This window comes from Epinephelus fuscoguttatus, linkage group LG3 (genome assembly GCF_011397635.1).
Source record: "Epinephelus fuscoguttatus linkage group LG3, E.fuscoguttatus.final_Chr_v1".
NCBI classification, from domain to species: domain Eukaryota; kingdom Metazoa; phylum Chordata; class Actinopteri; order Perciformes; family Serranidae; genus Epinephelus; species Epinephelus fuscoguttatus.
Genome location: NC_064754.1, coordinates 16,248,648 through 16,269,909, shown reverse-complemented (window position 1 = coordinate 16,269,909; position 21,262 = coordinate 16,248,648). Strand labels below are relative to the sequence as shown.

The window sequence follows — 21,262 nt, the reverse complement described above, 5'->3', positions numbered from 1 at the left end:
CTGAACATTAGTATGCGACGGCATATATAACCTCCCTGGGACACGCACCTCTGACAGGTCTTGATCAATTTTGATCCCGATGAAGACATATTATTTTTAGATATGTGACAAGCACCTGAAAACCCTGTTTCCCGGGTATGTTTCTCTTTTATATTAGCGATAGGCACAAGTGGTGAATCTTCCAAAGGAAGATGTGACAGGCTAATCCACAGAGAGGAGTGTTCCTGGCTCAATGATTCCCCTTGAGCCTGACAGTTTGAGGTATTTGGAAATGTCGGCAGGTAAAACTTGTTTACATCATTATAAGTGTGTGCTGCAGTGTTTTCCCTCTCCCAGTCTTCATTACAAAATTAATTTATTGATTAAAATCAACTGCAAAGCAGTCATTAAATACATCTGTGTGGAAAGAAACTCTGTGTTTGTTCCTCCAATGCATCGCCGTCTGTGTTCGGATCATTCTCCTTCTTTTTTTTCCAAGTAATGAAATGGAGCAAAAAGATCTGTCCCCTGGAGAAATCTGGTCTCACGTGATTACAAAAATGAGATGTGAGAAAAACAAATAGTTCATAATGCCTCGCAGAACATGAACCCAGCATATTTCCCTGTTTTGGGAGTTTCAGAATGTGTGCTAATACTCTGCATTTCATATTTGTTTATTCTGCCTTCTTGTGCCCCAGGAAATGGTAATTGTTGTTTGTATATGCATGTTTGGGTATTTTGATCCATGATGATATTTTCTCTCCTCCATCCAAGGACAATTACCAAACAGTATAGGAGATAACAGTGTTTGCTAGCAGCAAAGGCATACTTTTGATTAAAAAGAAATAATGGGGAGATAATTTAAACACCTAAAGCTTTGCACAGACACAGTTGTTACTGATCCCCACCCGGAGCTGAGGCTTCTCTTTGCATGACTAATATCGCCGCACTTTTTTCTTTCTACATTTGGAAACCTTCTGAAACAATCTCCTGAGATGCAGCCAAAGTTTTCCTTTGAGGTCTGCTCTTTATCCTTGAAAATTATGTCCACTGTAGAAGTGACTTAAAATTGTGGGTTTTCAACAAAGGATGAATATGTAATTAAACGATTTTGTATTGTTTCAAACATTTCTTTTAGTACTAAACAGACAGTAAGCACACACTTGTAGTTGTGTTTAGAATACACAGAGGCAGCAGATGAAATAGAAATAATAGGCTAATAATAACAGACGAATATGACTGCCAGGACTGGAGGAATATTTAAGACTCTCTTCTCTAGCAGTCTGAAAAACATTAACTTACATAAAAGCGCCAAGGCCAGCTCTCCCACACAGCTATGGGATCAGCTGATCATCTAACTGTTATAACTGTCAGGGTGACTGCTCAGGATGTGTCGGTATGTGTGTATTATTATGTGTTTAAACTAATATATCAAAGCTGAATTTGTCGGGGGAACAGTAGCTCAGCCCATAGGGACTTGGGTTGGGAACCGGAGGGTCGCCTGTTCGAGTCCCCGTCCGGACCAAAATATGGAGCGTGATCTGGTGGCTGGAGAGGTGCCAGTTCACCTCCTGGGCACTGCCGAGGTGCCCTTGAGCAAGGCACCGAACCTCCCAACCGCTCGGGGCGCCTCACCAAGGGCAGCCCCCTCACTCTGACATCTCTCCACTTTGTGCATGTATAGGTCCTGTTTGTGCATGTGCGTGTCTTTCGGACCTGTGCGCAATTGACAAGCAAGAGTGAAAACATTGAATTTCCCCTCAGGCGGATTAATAAAGGAAATAAACTTAAACTTAGTGTGGTCAATCACTATTTCTTCAGCCATAACAGTGACAGCAGAGACTCAGTTTGTTAGTTACACTTTTACACATAGTCAGTTTTCCATGATACCGGCTTATTTCTGTGTATCACGCTGATTATTCCAAGCTTTATTATTAATTAAATATGTTACGTAATACATATTTGGTTGAAATGTCATCTTATAATTTGATTAATCATGTATGCAAATTAGCTTTGAGTCCAACAAAGCCAAAAAAAAAAACAGCTGGGTTCATGATTGTTTGTGGCTAATGCAAATCATTTTAATAGCTTAATTCAACCTGAAACAATAAGCTGCTAACACAAAGTAAACTAGTTGAGCTGGTAGAGAGCTGGTGAACTTAACTTTGCACCAAAAACGGTCTCTTTTAATGTGATGTGTGCAGTGGATGTGGTACAGTCAGGTCATTGGAGCTCCTCATAAATATGGGCGTGTCTCCCCAGCTTTCAAAAAAATGTATAGTAGGCTGTGAACGTGATTAAGACAGTGACTTTTGAGTTAAGCTCACTATAGACAGCAGTAGTGATCACTAGTGATAAAAGACAATGGGCGGGATGCATGACGTCAAGTTGCAGAAAACCTGTTGTCATTCCCATGGTGTCAAATGCGGCTGCTTGGTCTGTGACTGTTGATGTCTGGTTCCAATGCACAAGGCACCCTTTAGTGTCTGTGTGAGACGCACCAAGCTTTCAACTAACTTAGAGTTCACTTTAGTAATTAAAAATAAGTTACAAAAATATATGTTCTCCCAGTCATTTAGCATGGGCCTCTTGCAAAAGTGGGTGGGCACAGGCCCATTAGGCCCACCCACAATGCTGGACCTGGTCCAAAACGGATGGATGGGTCAAACAAACACAGGACTTTCACTCAGGAGACCCCTCATCATGTCCTGCATGAAGCCAAAAGTCAGCATTATATTTTTTGTTTGTATTTTATTTCCACATTATGTAGTTAACATCAAATGATATACATCACTTACTCATGTGACATACGTGACATAGTCATTAACTGGGGATGCACCGAATATTCTGTAACCTAATATATAATTCGGCCGAATATTGCAAAAAAACACACATTCGGTATTCGGTGGAATAAGTGAAAAGCAAGGCCAAATAATAGTGGCGTGTTTTGATAACGCAATCAAACAGCGTGCGGTGACGGACGGAGTAAAATGTCAGCAGTGTGGCGATGTTTTACTCCGTCCGTCACCGCACTCGCATTTGCGACTAAAAATAGTTTTGTGCAAGCAAAATAAATCATTCAGCATGCTGTGCAAGTACACATTTCAACCAGCAGCAGAAACAAAAGGCGAATCCCACCGGTTGAGGGTTGAACGGGGGTCACAGACACAGTCAAATACAGCGGTCATAGTGCTTTGCGGCGCAAGATAAGGCTTACCGGCGATGGAGAAGTCCGGCTCCAATAATGTCCTCTTCTTGGCATCATGGCTGCCCAAAAGTACCTGGACAGCCAAGCCGTGGAGGCACACAGGTATGTGGCGTGTCAGAGGAGAAACGAGCCGTTCACATTTCTCTCTTTGTGGAAGTTAACGGTCCACAAACTTCACCGCACTTTAGGAACTGTTCTTTACTTATGAAGGGACTGCTCTTTACTTGTCGGGAGGAGGGTGGCTGGTTGATTTTTATTTTATTTATTTATTTTATTTTGATCCCCCCTATGTTCATCACTTAAGTCAATAAGTAATTTATTCCATTGAAATATCATTGATGTATTATAGAAAAGTGATTTATCTTTTTATAAATGACAAAAGGCACATCTGCCTCATTTTGGCTGTGGTATCGTGATACTATTCAGAACCATGATATTTTCATTGGTATCGTACCGTGGGTCCCAGTTTTGGTACCGTGACAACACTAATCTGGAGGGGGTTCATCTGCAAAAACTAATGAAAAACTAAACAACGGTATCCAGTACTAGGTATTTGGCCAAACGTTTAATTTTATTCGGCTTTGGCTTCGGCCACAAATTTTCAATTCGGTGCATCCCTGTCATTAATTTATTTCTGTAAGTGAAGATGAGAAAACCCAAACCATGATCTTGTTTTTCTGTACATAACATAGTAGTTTTGTTGCCGAAACCTAAAGTAATTTTGGTCATGACATCTATGTTACCTGTGAACTTTGAAGTTTAGTTTGAAAAGACACCGTGCATTTAAGTAGCAACAATGGACATTGAAACTGACACGTCCAAAACTGATGCTAGAAGCGCAGATCCACCAACCGAGCTGCCATATTTGTTCATTTGTTTGTGAGAATGTGTCGTTACGGAGCACGGTTTAGGAGGCAGTTGGTTATTTACACATCAAGCAGACACTAATTGAGATTAGCATTCATTTGAAATTGTATTTCGGGCCACTTGGCAAATAAAAGTTTAATGTGTTCGTTGTAACTCCTTTTTTGTCGCCACCAAAAATGCCTGAATCTTTAGCCACTAAAAGCTCCACTTTGTCGACCAACTAGTCAATACCTTTGTCTTTTATATGGTACTGTGAAGGTACCATAGGTCAGTTTACCAGAGCAGCTGCCTCCTGTGGCTTGATACAGAATCAATCAGAGTGCAGAGACTGAAACCAAAACAATAAGCTAAAAGATGCTGTAACCCTCCATAGAGCTGAGGGAAACAGCAGAGGTGGCGATACGTCTCTGTGGGTTTGTCACCATGAGCAATACCTTTCATTGCACACAGTTATTTCGTCCATTCTTGATAAGAAATATTGATTAGTGCATTTAAAGTCCTGAATGAGGCTTTTCAAATATGCAGCCGAGGGACACAGAACCACACTGGTCATACATATTGATCAGTATGATATATATACACACACAAAATGTTATTTTGAGGTTTACAGGGGGTCCTCCTAGCTGTTATTATGGTGTCTGGGACCCCCCTGAGTATTTCAAGTAAGCTGACATTTTCACTGCGCCAACAACAATGAGGTGAAACAACTTTGTGCATGCAACGCCAGCTGCTCTGACATCTTTGCTGCAGTTTGAGTGTGGAGAAAGTTCCAGATTGCAGCTTTAACTTTTTATTAAGCAACTTGCCACATAGATAACAATGTTCTTCCTGTTTGTTTCTCTTGTTATCTTGACTGTAGCAGGCAAGGATGACTGGTGATCCCGAAGCTACTGTTCCAAGTTAGATGTCTTTGACACTATGGCAGCCACTGTTTCGTTGGTGGATATCATTCTGGTTGTTGTTTGGGGCATATACATCTACATCCTACTTCCGAATCTGCCATCTTCTCTCTTTTGGCAAATGCAGCCTCCATACAAACACACACTAACATTGTAACTCACAGTGTACTATCAGCACTGCGTCGCTACTCTCAAACTATAACACTGCCACCAGCCACCGTCTCATTCTGATGCCTTCATGCCCCTCTGCACATCTCCTAACTGTCAGAAGTGGGTGAGTGTCTTACCATCCCTGCTGCCTCATCGTAGTATTTACAGTAGGGGAAGCCCACAGGCCTAATTGGCATGGTCAGTGATGGAGCATATGCACTTTCCAGTGGGAGCCCATCTGACAGGGCCACTCGCTGATGACTGCCTACATAGGCTCCATATGTGGCAGACAGAAGGGCCCGTACGCGCACTGCCCTTCAACTAATGAAGCCAAGTCACCCGGCTTATACCTCGGCCTTTTAAAGGACTTTATCCAGAATCCGGCGCCAGAGCACTCCCTCTCACAGCGTGTGCACGGACAAATATACACACACACACAAACATATACACAAGCCGTAGGGAAAAACTCAGAGTTGTAAAAGCACAACTGCTCCCTTACCTTCACCTACATCCAGACGGATACACTGACCCACACACAGGCGCGCAAACACACAGCGGAGTGACTCAGAGTTGCTAAAAACATAATTGCGCCATTACCCTCACCTTCACCCCTCTCTCGCTCACACACACACTCACAGACACACACACATGTAGACACACAGCAGAAAACAGTGTTGAAATGTGATGGGAGAAAGAAACAAGGAGGGGGGGACGGGTATAAAAGCAAGTGAGGGGATACAGAGAGAAAGAGAAGCTGCGTGGTGCGAGTGTGAATTCAGCCTCCAGCTGGGCAGCTAAATGGACTTGGTCAGTCATTAGCATGCAAAGGTCTAGTCCGGACATTTAAGGTTATTCATTCCCCAAGCTAATCCTCCCCATGCTGAAAACACCCAGCTACTTCCTGAATTGCTCTTAATCAATGCCTTTTTACTACTCGTTGTCGTCCTGGTGGTTATTTTCCACAACACGCCCTCAACAACTCCCCAAAACCCTGCCGGCCACGGGTCGGCCGAGTGCAGTGCACGTTTTGAGTGTTTCGGGGGTTGCAGATGTTTGCGCATACTTAATAAGCTTGATCACAGGAGCCCCAACCTCGCAATGTAATTCCGCTACCCAAGGTGCATCTGTTCTGCTTGTACTCACAGGAACCCCATGGTGGTGGAACTGCTTCACAAAGTCACACAAGTCATACTGTGGCTGGGCTGCTGCCTCATTTAACAGGCAGTGGGGGTATCAAAAGGCAGCCGGGCCAAGGAGAAACAGTTGGATATTTGCTGTGCGCGGCGTAGCACAGGACTTGAAGGCAACAAATATAAATTGTATAGACTCCGGTTGTTTGTTTTACTCCACGCACTGGGAAATATCTGAGTGCATCGCCTGCCTTGTACATACAACAGTTTCCCTGATAGCAAAGCCGAAGATAAGGATGTACTACCAGGGCATCACAAGTGATACATTATGTGAATAGACGTGTCTCCATTGGCAGCATCTCCCCTTCGCCCACACCAGATCACCTGACCATTGTGCCGTGGATAACCCACAATGCATAGGGGTCATCAGATAACTGTCAAAGTCACCATAAAATATCCCTGGGGATTTTCACACAAAGTTATCAAAATGAAACATAACTCGCGAGCAAGAGAAGTAAGAACACTACACAGCTGTTAAAAAAGACTATATTGAACTGAAACTGCAGCATTCTCTGTGAAGATTTTCTTGCCTCTTCTGCTTCTTGAGTTTTATTCATTTCAAATACACCTCCAGTCACAAAGTAAATAGATTGTGAGTTTCCGCGCTGCTTTACTTCTTTTATGCTCGCAGCGATATGCGATGTTTCCGCCTCTGTTTTTCCCTGAAGACTTTGGCTGACCCACTTTCCCTCATCCCGTGCACCTTGAGGGTGTTAACAGAATAAGGAATATTTACAGTGGAGTGTTTAGAATCAATCTGATATGATTAAGTAATGACTCTGAAACAATGAGAGGTGGGATAACATTAAGGAGTGCGATGTATGGTGGTGTGCATGGCAAACTGTTATTGGAGCTCTCAGAAGCTCACAGGGTGGCGTGGGTGTAGATCCCACAGTGTTGAAATGACTTGAGATTCATTCAGGCAAAGCAATTTGAAAACGCTGACACCTCATCTTACACAGTGATTGGTGTCACAAAATTAAAACTAATCAAGGTACCTAATAAAAGACCTATTTCCACGGTTTTAAAGAAGCACTGAAATTGGCAGTTAAATGTTATTTAGCTTCCGTATGGCAGCTCTGCTTCTAAACCCACCCAGCTAATGAAGTCAAGTGCAGCTGATATGTCATTCCAAATCACACTACATTAAATCTATTTCTGTAAATGCATTTAATGATTTACAAGAAAGGTAAAACACAGATAGCAAGATAACAATCTGTAAATTGTCATTTTTAGGGACTTTTTATGCTGAGTCTTGACTTACAGTTTGAATGTTCCTTTGAAGGTTAGCCTACCTTAGCTCAATTACATCAATGAGCAAGTCCTTTCAAAAGATTTAAAATGATAAGCAAAAGACAGATGTGCCTTACTACGAAAGACTATATATAAACTCAGTATCTCCCTGAGACTGTACACTAAGCGGAACAAGAGGGTGCAAGGGCTGGTGAGCATTAGAGCCACTGTCCAGGACAAAACAACCAAGGTCCAGGAATACATCAGGAAGATGGCCCCCAAAGATGACCTGCTTAGTGAATACCTTAGGTATCAGAGACCCAAGAATGCAGAAGAGGAGGATGAACCATCATGGAAGGACAAGCCTCTGCACGGCATGTACCACTGGCAGACTTAAGAAGTGGCCAACATCAAGAAATCCTAGCAGCGGCTGGAAAAGGCTGGACTGAAAGACAGCACAGAAGCACTTATCATGGCAGCACAGGAACAGGCACTTAGTACAAGATCAATAGAAGCAGGGGTCTGCCACACCGGACAGGACTGGGCAAAGATGCTCCTGAGACAGATTAATGCATAATAGCAGGGTGTAAGATGCAGGCACGAACAGCGTACATGGAACACCATAACCAAGTGGCTGGCAATAGTGCACAGGGACATCTGCCTTTTGAACACCTCAAAAGGTGGTTGGGAATGACTGAACTAAGATCCTGTGCGACTTCCAGATCCAGACTGAAAAACTGGTGATGGCTATTCAACCGGACATCATGTTGATGGACAAACAACAGAAGAAGGCAGTGGTGATAGTTGTAGCAACCTGGACAGCAATATCAGGGAAAGGGAACACGAGAACTTTGAGAAATACCAAGGGCTGAAAGAGGAGCAAGGAAAGATGTGGGGAGTAAAGACAGTGTTGCCAATGGTAATCGGAGCAAACTGGGAGAACAGCTCCAGCAGATTCCAGGTACAGCATCTGAGGTCTCTGTCCAGAAGAGTGCAGTCCTAGGAACAGCTAAGATACTGCGCAGAACCATCAAACTCCCAGGCCCCTGGTAGTGGATCCGAGCTTGAGGAAGACAAGCTTTCAATAGCCTGACACCAATTGACCAGCAACTAACTGGTTAATATTTAAAGCCGCTACAAGGAACTTTTAACTGGATATGCAGAAGTCTCTCGTTTCTGCTGATGTCTGTGCGTGACCTACAATAGCAAATGAGACCATCGGTGTGAAGATAAGCTATTTCTATATAGTGTATATCCATACCTTTAGGAAACTGTCTCCGGGTCCGCCCCAGGTCACTTCCAGGACGAAACGATTTATGGCACTCAGATCGCACACTTCATCTTACCTAGCTGCATACATTTATAGTGACTCTTTATTAATAGTCGCTATTCCTCCTCTTCAACCCGACGTCCGCGGGGAGTTAAAATAGCTGCAATCATCAGGTAAAAGTTCTGTGAAACCACTGGACTCACCAACAGTCAGCCACGTCTCAGTCACACAGAGAAAACCCAATCCTCGGGAAGTCAGGAAATCCTTGAGGATAAACGTTTTGTTCGCTAGAGATCTAGCATTTACCAGCCCAATCCTGGCAGGAGCTGGCGGGTCCACGGCGTTAGCTGTCTGAGCCACACACAGAGGCCGCAGGTTGAGCAGATTCACCCCGCGCGAGCGGGGACGAGGAGAGCAGGGGGTGCAGGGCTGGAACATCTCATCCGGGCCGATGACAAGTACCAGCCAGGCATCAACAGGGTCCAGCGAGTGCCGAGAAGTAAAGAGGCGAGGCACAGTTCCATACTCAGTCCAAGAAGCCGTGGAAGTGCTCACCAAACAGGCCTTCAGCCTTACCAGCCGACTGGAGAGGTGGAGGTGGGGTGCGGCAGAGGTGAGCTGGGATCCCCGACAGGAGCGGGGGCAAAGTTTTCCCGTCTTGTTGTTTCATTCATCCCCAAAACAAACACGTGTGAGCCAGGTAAGCGTCTTTACGACAATACGCACTAGAGCTCATGGGAAATGTAGGCTTCGTTCCGGCAAAACACTACCACTTTTGTCCACAGGGTCGCCAAAATCAACTCAAAATGAAAGTTCCTTGTAGGGGGTAAGAACAACATTTTGTAAATTACATTGTATTGGAGAGCTTCAGCGCTGCATCTTAGAGCGCTATCCATTTAGAGGTGGTGATTTATAATGATTGGTGGGATGGCGTTGCAGGGGAAACATGGTGGCCACTATACTCTTGGCCATTAAACGATTGAGGGTTGACTGTTGACAATCCTAATATATATTCTATTTATTTATTTACAAGGCACTTCAAAAAGCAAACAGGTTTTGCATCAAAGTGCTTTACAAAAACAGACATAGGCTATAGGAAAACACATGCAAGCATAAAGGCATGCAAGTGCAAAGATGTTGTGGGGAAAAGAAGCATGATCATTATACAAACAAGTTTTAACACAATTTAAACCCAAGGAATCAGTTTAAAAACAGAAAAACGGGTTAAACACAATTAAATGCCCGACATTAAAAGCGGGTCTCCAGATGCATCTTAAAAGCATCAGCAGCAGACTCAGCCGGTCTAATGGCCTCTGGCAAGCCGCTACAGAAAAAGCCCTGTCCCTGGCCTTGTTCTTCTTCTTTGAATGGGGCACAGCTGACATGCCACGGTGGGCGGATCTGAGGTGTCTGGTGGTGCTGTAAGGAGTCAGAAGTTCTGAGTATGTGTAGGGCCAAGACCACGGAGAGATTTGTGGACAATTAGAGGGATTTCGAAGTTTATTCTGAAATAAACAGGGTGCCAGTGTACTGTAGGATGCAAGCAAATGGGTGATGTGGTATTGCTTCTTGGACCTTGCCTGTGGATATTCTCATTGATCCAGGTCATAGTTATCTCAAGGCAATTGAATCGAAGGCAACTGGACTTGGTTTTGTCTTAGAAGACGTTTCACCTCTTATCCAAGAGGCTTCATCAGTTCATGCTTGGACCTTGTTAATAGTGGGGCAGTAGCGCTTTGAATTAGTGGAAAAATGTGCACACTACTCCGAAATCCTGAACAGTGTTTCATGTGCACAGTTGTGGTGGGGATACAAAACAAACACTGACACTTAAAGACAATTTTGCTTATTTAATGTGCAACATCAACATCTTTGCAGTAATTGTTTTTATGTGCATCTTCATTTATTTATTAATCTGGAATCTATAGATCCTTATTTTAAGTCTCTTACTATATGTTTCCGATCCAGGGCATCTGTTCTTTCTGATTGTTTCGGACACTCGTCCTACTGAGGTGAGGCCGTTGCAGGACAGTTCACTCATTCACAGATGGATCCTATCATGCAATTATGTGTTCTCTGTACTGACTGTTGTTTGAACCTCGCCTGTTTATATAAATTGCCTGTCCTTGCTTTACCAAAGCGGCATTCTCAGAGGCTGAAAAGTGAAGCCAATGTGGAAGCACCAAAACCTGCAGTTCATCGAATGACCGCTTGAGGCTGGCTCCAAAATAGAGTAAATCCCGTTAGACCCCCACGTTAAAATGCCCAACTATACAGCAGAAATAAGCATGTTTACAGCCTGATCCAAAAACTTTGTTAGTGTCTATAGCTTATCTAAACATTCATGACAACTGCACAGGGGGTGATTTTTCTTATAACTCACCCATTTACATTTTATTAAGGCCCATAGTTATGCATATTTAAGGGCGGGCTGCTTGAGTGACATGCTTGTTTTAAAGCACTGATGCACTGTCTGAGTCAGATCCACCCCTCACTCTCGCACAGCTCTACCCTTTAGTCGAAATACGTTCACTTCTGGGTCCAAAAACCTAAGACAGTGATGGCCGAAATGACGAATTCGAGACTTTGGAACAGCAGGCCACAAACCAATGGGTGACATCCCGATAGTTACGTCCATTACTATACAGTCTATGGTTTCACCACACTGACTATGAGTGGAAAAGTTTCAATGAGTGCAAATATTAGGATTTATAAATTCTTTTAGAACCATGCTGTTTTTAGCACACATTTTTTAAACAGAGACAGCCAAACCAAAAGGGACCTGAGGACAGTCAGACCTGACCGGAATAGGCCGGTGGATAATTAGACCTGATCCATACTGCGGTCAACCCAGAACTCAAACAGAAAAATAACACCAGCTCTGGCAGCAGCATGCAGACAGCTACAGTTGAAAAGAGTAGCAACACATACCATTTTCCTGCATTTCACAGTTCAGAGTCTCCGTCTCACATCAAAAAATGTATTTTTGATGTAATGATATACTGCAAGATCAAAGCTGATAGTGAGTCGGCTCAGATTTCTACACGTATAAAGTGTGTTTCCATCCAATTATTTTCATGAGCTTTTTTAATTTGTGAATAAGAAAAGAAAGTTGGAAAAATAAGTTCATATATTGCAAACATTTCTTTAAGGTTAGCTGAGATGGTAATGTTAATGTGTCAATAAAAACAAGAAGACTAAGCAAATAAATGTTGGCATACATAAAGCATGTGATTTGCCTCTCTGCTCCACTGAAGAGATGAGAAATAGAGTTAGACGAAAACATCAGAGATGTATGGAGCAATAGGGAGAGTAGATTCTCTGGAGATTCTGATAAAATTTCCACTACATTTGGATGGAAACTTGACTATTGACACAGGGTCCTGTGGAATAAGGGCTTAGTTTGCCCCATCTGGACCATTTTACAAAATTTTATTTTGACCTGGCCTGACACAGGTCCCCAGTCAGGTCTTAGAGTCTGACAACATGGAGCATCAGAATGCATCTATACATTCATTTTGAGTGACCGCTTGTTATCTGATCTCACCTTCCTGCTCTGTATGCCAAAATTAACCAACAAATTCTCACTTCGACCGCATCACATGTCAATGATTTGTTGTGGACTTTACCTTCCAGATATGACGTGAAAGTAACCCTGAGTGCGTTGGATGTTGCCTGTTACACACATTGTCTTCTTTCAAAATATGCTTCCGTTTTCACACGAAAAAGTCTCTTTCAAAATAAATGCATGAGGTCTGTAACGTTATGACTTTTTTTTTTTTTTTGGTTGCCTTCAACAGCTAACGAACATGGTTGGGTTTAGGCAACAAAATAATGTGGTTGGGTTCAGGAAAAAAAAGAGCAGGGTTTGGCTATATAATCCTACGAGACACTAACACTGCTCTCAGGGGTGAAAGTTGGTGTTTGTTGGACCCATTCACTACCCTTCCCTACCACCCTACTTGGACTGTCATCATCTTAACATTCATTCGTGTCCTGCCGCGTTTCCCCCGATAACGCCGAACACATTTAAACTATAATGGCGACTGGCAGCGAATCATGCTGATGTTAAAGGTTGGCTTTTTTTATCAGTGTTTGATGCCGCAAGTTACTGCCCAAGTGCCGGATTTTGACGACTTCCAAGTGAGACTGCGTGGAATAAACATGTCAGGCATTTCCGTTTGCAAAGACCAAATGTGTTCTTGTTGTTAACCGGCAGAACATTTGTGGTGCTATATGCACATTTACAGCTTTTAATATTTAAAATAATAAAATTCTTTTTTAACTATAGAGCTGCAAGCAGTGTATTGATTAGCAGCACCTCTTTGGCCCATTCTTTCTCTGTTTCAGTGTTCATCACGTGACAAGCACTGCTAGACTATTGCTGTAGTAGTGTGCGCTCTATGCTGGGCACAGCTGGCACGGTTGCCCACACACACAGTGACAGGGCTAACTATTAGCATCACACAGCTAACATTACTGAACTTTACCGTTATTAATGGGTTGAACGTCAGAGTCGAGCTGTTTCACTGTTGATGTGTGGTGTGATTGGGACCATTTAACAGCTGCTGCTGCTGCTGCCACTGTGATAGCTCGTGCTAACCGGGCAGGCATTAAACTGATTATTTGCTGAGAGTAGAGTGGCTCCAGAGACGATCCTTCAGCTCTGTGTCTGCGCAACTGCACCAACAACATTTTCTCATCTGGTGGGGTGTCGGATAAGCAAGGTCGTCAGCTGAGGAGGTGGTGTGGCTCATGACACATGAGCATACACACGTGGCTCAGACCACCTCTAAATGTGGGCTGAGTGGTTGGATCTCAAGACGCATTGACGCATTTGAAGCATTCACACTTGTACTTAGAGCTGTCTACTTGTATGCTTGTTAATACCAAGTGTAAACAGGGTCTTGGCTGCTCGGAACATGTGGACTCATGAAAACCTGTGCTTCAAAATCTATGCAGACATGTGAAAAGCAATCCAAGGTTTTGTCTGACACTCACTATGTTGGGAAAAAGGATTTTCAAAGACTAAACTGTGATTACACCACAATGGATGCAAGAGTTTTTATGCTGTCTGACTCCTTTTTATTTTCCTCTCTGTCAATTTTGCCTTGATACTGTATAACTTGCTCACCAGACATTTGATCGATGGGCCTGTGTATTGATTTCAATCCTTATTTTGTCCTGCAGGTGATTTTGATGCTGACCAAACTATTTGACTTCAACCTCAACAGTGTGACTGAGAGTTCATTATGGAGGTAAGCTTATCACACTGCATGAGCTCATGACATTTCTAGAAGGGCCTCGAGCAACTATGGGTTTTGACACAGTAAATTGGTCAGAGGGGACTGCTGGACTTAGTTCTATATATTTCTGATGTTTTTATTCCTGTGGTCTGAATTGCTCCCAGCGCTGCTCTTAGGAATAAAGAATACCAATACTCTAAAGGACCTCATAATGTGAATTAATGAAACATTCAAAGCTTGAAAAAGAGGCAACAGCCGAAAAAAGATCTCTCAAATGGCAAGCCTGCGTAGCCGACTGCCTTCAATCGCTTTTAATGTCTGTGGGCACCCGAAATCCCTCACATGAAAGCCACTAATCAATGCCAGTGGAGCTTGCAAAGTTATCCAGTAAATTACCTTGACCAGCCTTGAACTTGGCGTAGCCTTGCTCAGAGCATCAGCCTCGTTTCTGTCTCGATCCTGATGTAACTTTTGTAGATGCCTGTTAGGGGGGAATGTGCATTTATGTCTTTGACACAGAAAATCATAATCAAGAATGTCTGCACAAATAATTATCATCATGAAAATGTGTTATGAAAGCTCTTTTTGGGAAAATAATCTTGACCTTAGAGGAACCAGGCTAAATAAAGATCAACTAAATGAAAATTAATGGCAAGAAGTGCTGATCAGCCTCGTGGTGTTTAATCTTCCTATATGTTTTAAAATGAAACAATGGTCAAATTTGCTGAAAAGATATTAGATGTTTTTTATGACAGCAATCTCTGCAAATTGCTTTTAATAAATGTCCATAATTTGTTGTCTATGTAGGTCAAAAAGATACAGAGGTTTTTTGGGTGATACATGAAAATAATGTTCACTCTGTTTATGAAATCATGAAATTTGTTACACATGTACAGGTAAGGGTCATGAACATTTTCAGAAATGGAGCCATTGCAGTAACGCCTTGTGGCGGCCATTTTACTTTCTGCCATAACATGATTATGTGTACAGCATTGTGTATTTTGAATCATATGTCCTGTACTAAAAATGGAAATCAGAATAAGTGATGCCTTCCCCTGTGTTCTGATAGTCAAGAATTATAATGACATGAAAAACAAAGTAGTCGTGCACATCATAAAAGCCCTTTAAGGTAGGTGCTGGACAAGAAGAATTGCACTAAATAACGTGAATAAACGTCACCACACTGTGGCTCCCTTAAACACAATTTATAGGTGGATGTGTCAATAAATTGCACTTAAGGGAGCCACAGTGTGCAGACCTTTTTTCAAGGGTTATAACAATGCCACGCTGTTGGGGAAAAGCACTTGAGGTGGCATCAAATATGCCATCTCCATCAGACTGAGCTTGGATGTACCAAGGCGCTTGGAAACCATTGTGATCAACTCGGCCACATTCAAGCCAGTCCATCCTTCAAAGTTGTGGCTGCAAAAATGGCTGCCAGGGGCATTGTGTAAAAAGCCTACTTAAGCTGTGTGTCAATGTGGTTTATAACAACAACAAAACAAACAAACGTGGTTACATTTTTTGAGGTAAATCTAAGATTTTTTCTAAGCCAAAGGGCTGAAGTCATATTGAATATTTTTCTACTCTTACAATCTCTGTATTGTAAGGATCATTTAATATTCTAAAGGAATAAGCTTTTAAAGCTCTACGCATCATACATGCAACAGACATGATATAATAAAGTCTAGCCTATGTTCACAGACAGTGTTTTCCTTCTCACTTCACTGGAATCACCAGTTGACTGTCAATCTGAATGGTTGATGATGTTGTATATGGGATAATTGTAACTCTTGACCATCAAAACATAGGGGTAGACATCTCTTATTCTTTGTTATCATTTTTGATTTAAGAGATACAATGCAAAATACATGATTCAGTTATGGCAGAAAGTAAAATGGCCGCCATGGCCCCCACAAGGTGTCTTTGTGATGCCTCCATTGCTGAAAATGTCATGACCCCAAAATCTAAAGGTGTTCCAAGTTTCATGCTTGTGCCTCAAATTTGGCACGTGTCACCTTGACTACAATGAGAAATAACTTTTTTGAGTCCACTTTAGATACCAGTAAACCTGTATGAACACTTCAATATGCAGCTCTCTTTTCTTTTGAAATTAAGTTTGTAATTCAAAGGGCTGAAGTGTGAAGATGTCATGTGGACCTTTGTGCAAAATTAATCTGAAAGCAGAAAAACTTGGAAAAGAACCCTATAAAAACTCTTAAAAGTTAAGAAACGCTACAATGTGACCTACAAAATGAAACCAAAATTAAACACAATTCTGTTTCCATTTTCAGCTTTTAATCTTCAAAACTTTTCAAGCTCGACCAGCGGCTCCATTTATTGAACTCTATCCAAGGCTGTTCTGTTTTTCAGTTTTATTTGACCCAGCAGAATTGGTTTGAAATTTTCGTCGAGACCCCGAACTTTGAAAAGATAACAGGCATGTCAGACAGAAGTATGAGGGAGACGCATATTTAAAAAAAAAAAAAAAAATGCACAAGACATTGAGATGATTTCCATTTGATGTAATGGTGCAGCCTAAAAGCATGACATCTTGGATTTGAATGTTTCACTTGGTATAAGCATCATGTAGTTTCAATGAAGTGTTGAAACAAATGAGACACAGGCTGTGTATGTGATACTGAGTGTCAGTGAGTGTCAGTGTGGATCTTTTTTTTCTGTGTATGAACTCAAAAAGGTGGGAGTTGTAATATAAAGGTAAAATCAAGATTTATAGAAGTTAACATCACTCAGTACTGGGATTCATATGTCGTCTACATGTGACAACATACAATATAAATACCATCAGTTTATTGAGAATTGACAATAAAGCCAAGGAAACATGTAGCATTCAGGTAACTTTCTCTTATTCTTTGTAAAGTCTTAGTTCCATCAATGTGTTTAGGCCCCTGTGCTGGTGACAGCTGAAGGCATTATGTTTATGGGTTGACCATCAGTCTGGACATACGTATGTATGTCTCTCCATCCATGGCACCCATTCTCGTGAACACGATATCTCAACGACAGCTTGAGGGAATTTCTTCAAATTTTGCTCAAATGTCCACTTGAACTTGAAAAAGGACCGACTAGAATTTGGTGGTCAAAGGTCAAGGTCAAAATCACTGTGACCTTATCGGTCTCATTCTTGTGAATGGGATATTGCTATATTGTGAACATGATATCTCATGAAAACCTTGAGGGAATTACTTCAAATCTGGCACAAACATTCACGTGGACTCAAAAATGAGCTCGGTAGAATTGGATTAGTCAAAGGTCAACCTCACTATGACCTTATATTTGTCTCATGTGAACACGCACAGTATCTCAAGAAGGCCTTGAGGGAATTTTCTGAAATCTGGCACAAACATCCAGTTGGACTCAAATATGAACTGACTACAATTTGGTGGTTGAAGGTCAAAGGCCAAGGTCACTGTGACCTTGCAGAACAAGTTGTTGGCCATAGCACAAGATTCATACACTAGTTATGACGAAATTTCACACAAATGTCTATTAAGATAAAATAATGAAGGGATGACATTTTATATCCAAAAGGTCAAAGGTCAGCTTCACTGTGACATCATAATGTTCTGCAAAAACACCTTCCTGGACATTATTTAACGCATGACTCAGAAACAGAGGGAGAGACATTTAGTCAGATTCTAAATTGGGTGCCCACCTTGAAACTGTGCTGATTGCAGAGATCTTCTATGCAGCTGGGGGTAAGATGTTTGTGAAGCATCCATGTTTTCACTGTCATGTATATAAACTGTTAATGCAACTGGACTGGTTTGCAGAGGCAAACATACACGAGACAGTAATTCTAGTTGTTGCAACTGTTGTCTATGGATACAGTAGTTGTAGGGATATGGAAGGTAAAATCTGTCAACTGTAGCCATATACTGAGGTTTATACTTGTCAGCTTAATTTGTTACTTTATAGACTGAGCCTGCAGACTTCTTTTTCAAGTTTGAACATTTAATTCCTGCTTGCAAGGTTAGTTTTTAAGCTGTAAGGTAAAAAACTTTTGACACATTTCGACAAATTTTACCTAGTGCTTAAGGAATAAAAGAGGGCCAGCAAAATAGAGATGGCATACCGTCTCTTTTTGATTTAACTGCTTTCAGCAGAATAAACATGAGTGGGGAAAAAAAATGATGACACAATAACAGGCTGAAACTTTTGAATGCCATGCAAAAAATGAATGTTAGGCTTGGCTGCAGAAATTAATACAACCAGGGTTTATAATATTGTATAAGTGAGGTGTACAAGTGTTGTTGTCACTTGGTGTTACTTATCTGCATTATGTGATTTTCCATCCGCTTGGGTCCAGAACATGGGCATACTGTCACCTTATAAAGGTGACACAGGTAAAAGTGTTAACAGTGGCTCACACCAGACATGCACAGAACAACATTAGAAGATATTTGGAGTCGTGCCTGTGTCCAACTTTCAGGATATAAGTCTAACATTTACCAGATTTGAGTACCAAAGTCTTTACTTTTAAGAATACTAAACAAATTACGTTGGTACTACAGAGTACCAATTCACGTTAAATTCATCTATGCCAAATGTTCATCTGGGTGAGAATGCCGGGTTTAGACAAGAGGCAGAAATGCCCAGAGGCCTGGAAGCCAGTCACAGAGCTCCAAGGCCGGCAACGGAGCTCCATGAAGATTCTGGGTTCAGGAGGTGAAAGCGTAATGAATCCAGAAAGCCTGATAGTTTCAGTGTCTGGTCTATTTTCCTGACTATATTATTTTAGTAATAGCCTAGTATCACTGCTAGAGGAGCAGACACACACAGATACAAACACAAGTAGACAGACAGAGACAGACGATTAGCTGTGTGTGTGATTAGAAAACAGCAGGGGAGCAGAACTGCGGTTTAGTCTACTGCGTCACCTCTGCAGTCTGTTCAGAAATTACATTTTTGGTATTACTGAGAAAGTAGAGTACCAAAAAAGGCACTGTTGGGTACCAGTAACAAATTCCAGGTGCTGGAACTGGTACTAGTACCTTTTCAAATGTGAACGGTGCCCAATCCTAAAGTTTAGTCTCGTTTCAGCTCTGTTTTGGTCTTCACCCTCTCATGAGAAGAAGTCTCTACCTGTTCAGCTGCTAATTGCTCCACTATGTCCACCAGCTTCTTGCTAACTTTGTCTGTTTATCGGTGCTGAGGAGGCGTTTGGGGAAACAGTCTCTGCTGCATCCAGAGATGACATTAATGAGAGCAGTGAAAGTGAATCACACAGTACATTTGTGGGCATGGCCCTGTGCAGGGTTCTAGAAATACTGAGATCCAAAAACTGAGACAAAAAAAAAAAAAAAAGATTTCCGGTATCTATATCTGTGCATTTTGAGATGTTGCGAGAGCAAAAATTGGATGACAATGGTTTCGTGTCAGTGAGTTAGTAGCATAAATGATCTGTCAAGCAGTAATACATGAGTATCAGGTTAAATGTTGCAAAGAATGATTCACACTGTAATCTGAAAATACAATAAAGGCTAAAATGATCACATCATGAAACATCGAAAATGAATGTTGACAATGCTCACAGTGTTCAAGTAAAGGGAAATTGACACTACAGACACCACTGAAATCTAATCACGACCATCCCTCTCAGCCTCTGTATTCACTGCCTGTCTCTTCCTCTGTGGCTCCTCACTTGTCTCTCCTGCCACAGTGTATGAAAATAGTTTTGTAAAATTATAAACACCTTCTTTTTTATTTTTATGTTTGTATCATTTTTGGATTAGCGTCAAATGTGTCTCAAACACTAGGCGAGGAAGACATAACCGTTATAATAATATATTTATACAATAACACTATACTATTACTCTTAGATTGTGCTTGGTGTTTGTGTTGTTATTAAACTGAGCCTATGTGTACTTTTCAAAGAACATATACAGTATATCTCTGTGGTGATGATGACATTGTCTGAACTGGATCAGGTCAGTTTGTGTTTGTGTTGAACAGCACAGGGACATGGAGCTAATCCTATCCTGGGCACAGTGGGTAGTACCTGCCCTTCGTCTCTCATTTCCATCACTTTCTCTCTTTCTCTTCTCTCCGTCTCTTCATCTTGTCCCGCATCGCTTCCCTTCCCAAAGCTGTGCTTTGATTGACAGAGTCTTTTAATTTTCGTCTGTCTCAGTAAAGAAAGTAAACACAGGGTCAATTGATAGTTAGGTCAGTTGATAATGAGGGGCAGAACCCTATCGAGTTTGTGCCGGTTTGTCGTTATTCTTTGTCATTTTATGCTGCGGCTGAAATTGCCATCAGCGGGACTGAGCTAGAGACATGAAATATGGCCCAGGGACTGGAAATGATGTCCAAATGCTTTACCGTAAATATGACTCCCAATCAGTGTGATGGTGGCACTATAAATATCAGCCAAAGAAGTGAAAACTTTGAAAGACGATGTCTTTCTGATTAAGTTGAAATTTGACACACATCTACATTGTAATGTGCTCTACTAAAGCAAACAAGAAAGGAAAGTATTTTGGACGATAAAGGCCACCATAATGGATTCCCTCTGCAAAATTATATGGCGTAATAAATAGAAACATGAATAGATGTTCTTGGTTTTTTACTCTGTCAACTCAAACTTGGTATACAACCATGTGGGACTGAGTTACATAATCCATCGGTTAGCATCTTCGGTCGAAAAACACAATCCCTCACCTGCACACACACACACACACACACACACACACACACAAGCAGTGATGGTGATCAGTTGAAAAACTCAATAATCTTGGCATTGTACAACATCTTTGTCTCACCACAGTAAAGTTATTTTTTTGGCAATTATTTCACAACTTTTATTAGACCTATATACGCCTTGGTGACCTCAACGAGGGGGTTGGCCATGTTTGTGGCTGATAGAATAAAACCAGTACAATCACATGACACTGCTTTAAAGCTCTTAGAGCTGGGAGAAACTGTAGTTCAATGATAATTTGCCGTGCCATGTTTCACAAACATGCAGTCATTTGATTCATAGTTAATAGAAACATATTGATCATAGCAGCTTTAAATGAATTATGGGGTCATTTAACCTGAATCCCCTGCGAATTATGACATGTTAAATTGTCTTTTTTTGTGTTTGGATTAGACAAAAATAGACACATTCTGTTGGTGTGCTTCAGAATTGTATTGGTAGGCAAATTGTGGACAGAGTCTGGCTAGCTAGATGTTTCCCCCATAGATGTATTAAG

The 21,262-nt window shown here is 41.7% G+C and overlaps 1 protein-coding gene across 9 annotated transcripts in view; it reads left to right on the top strand.

Moving 5' to 3' along the window:
• The window catches only part of LOC125886637 (VPS10 domain-containing receptor SorCS1), a 247,028-nt gene that overhangs the window by 105,611 nt on the left and 120,155 nt on the right, over positions 1-21,262 (top strand). For all 9 annotated transcript variants that reach the window (XR_007449058.1, XR_007449059.1, XR_007449060.1 and 6 more), the window contains one exon: positions 13,987-14,054. Coding sequence is in view for 6 of the 9 variants with exons in the window: in XM_049572987.1 (XP_049428944.1) it covers positions 13,987-14,054 (68 nt within the window). In the remaining 3 variants the exon portion in view is untranslated. The remainder of the gene's footprint in view (positions 1-13,986; positions 14,055-21,262) is intronic.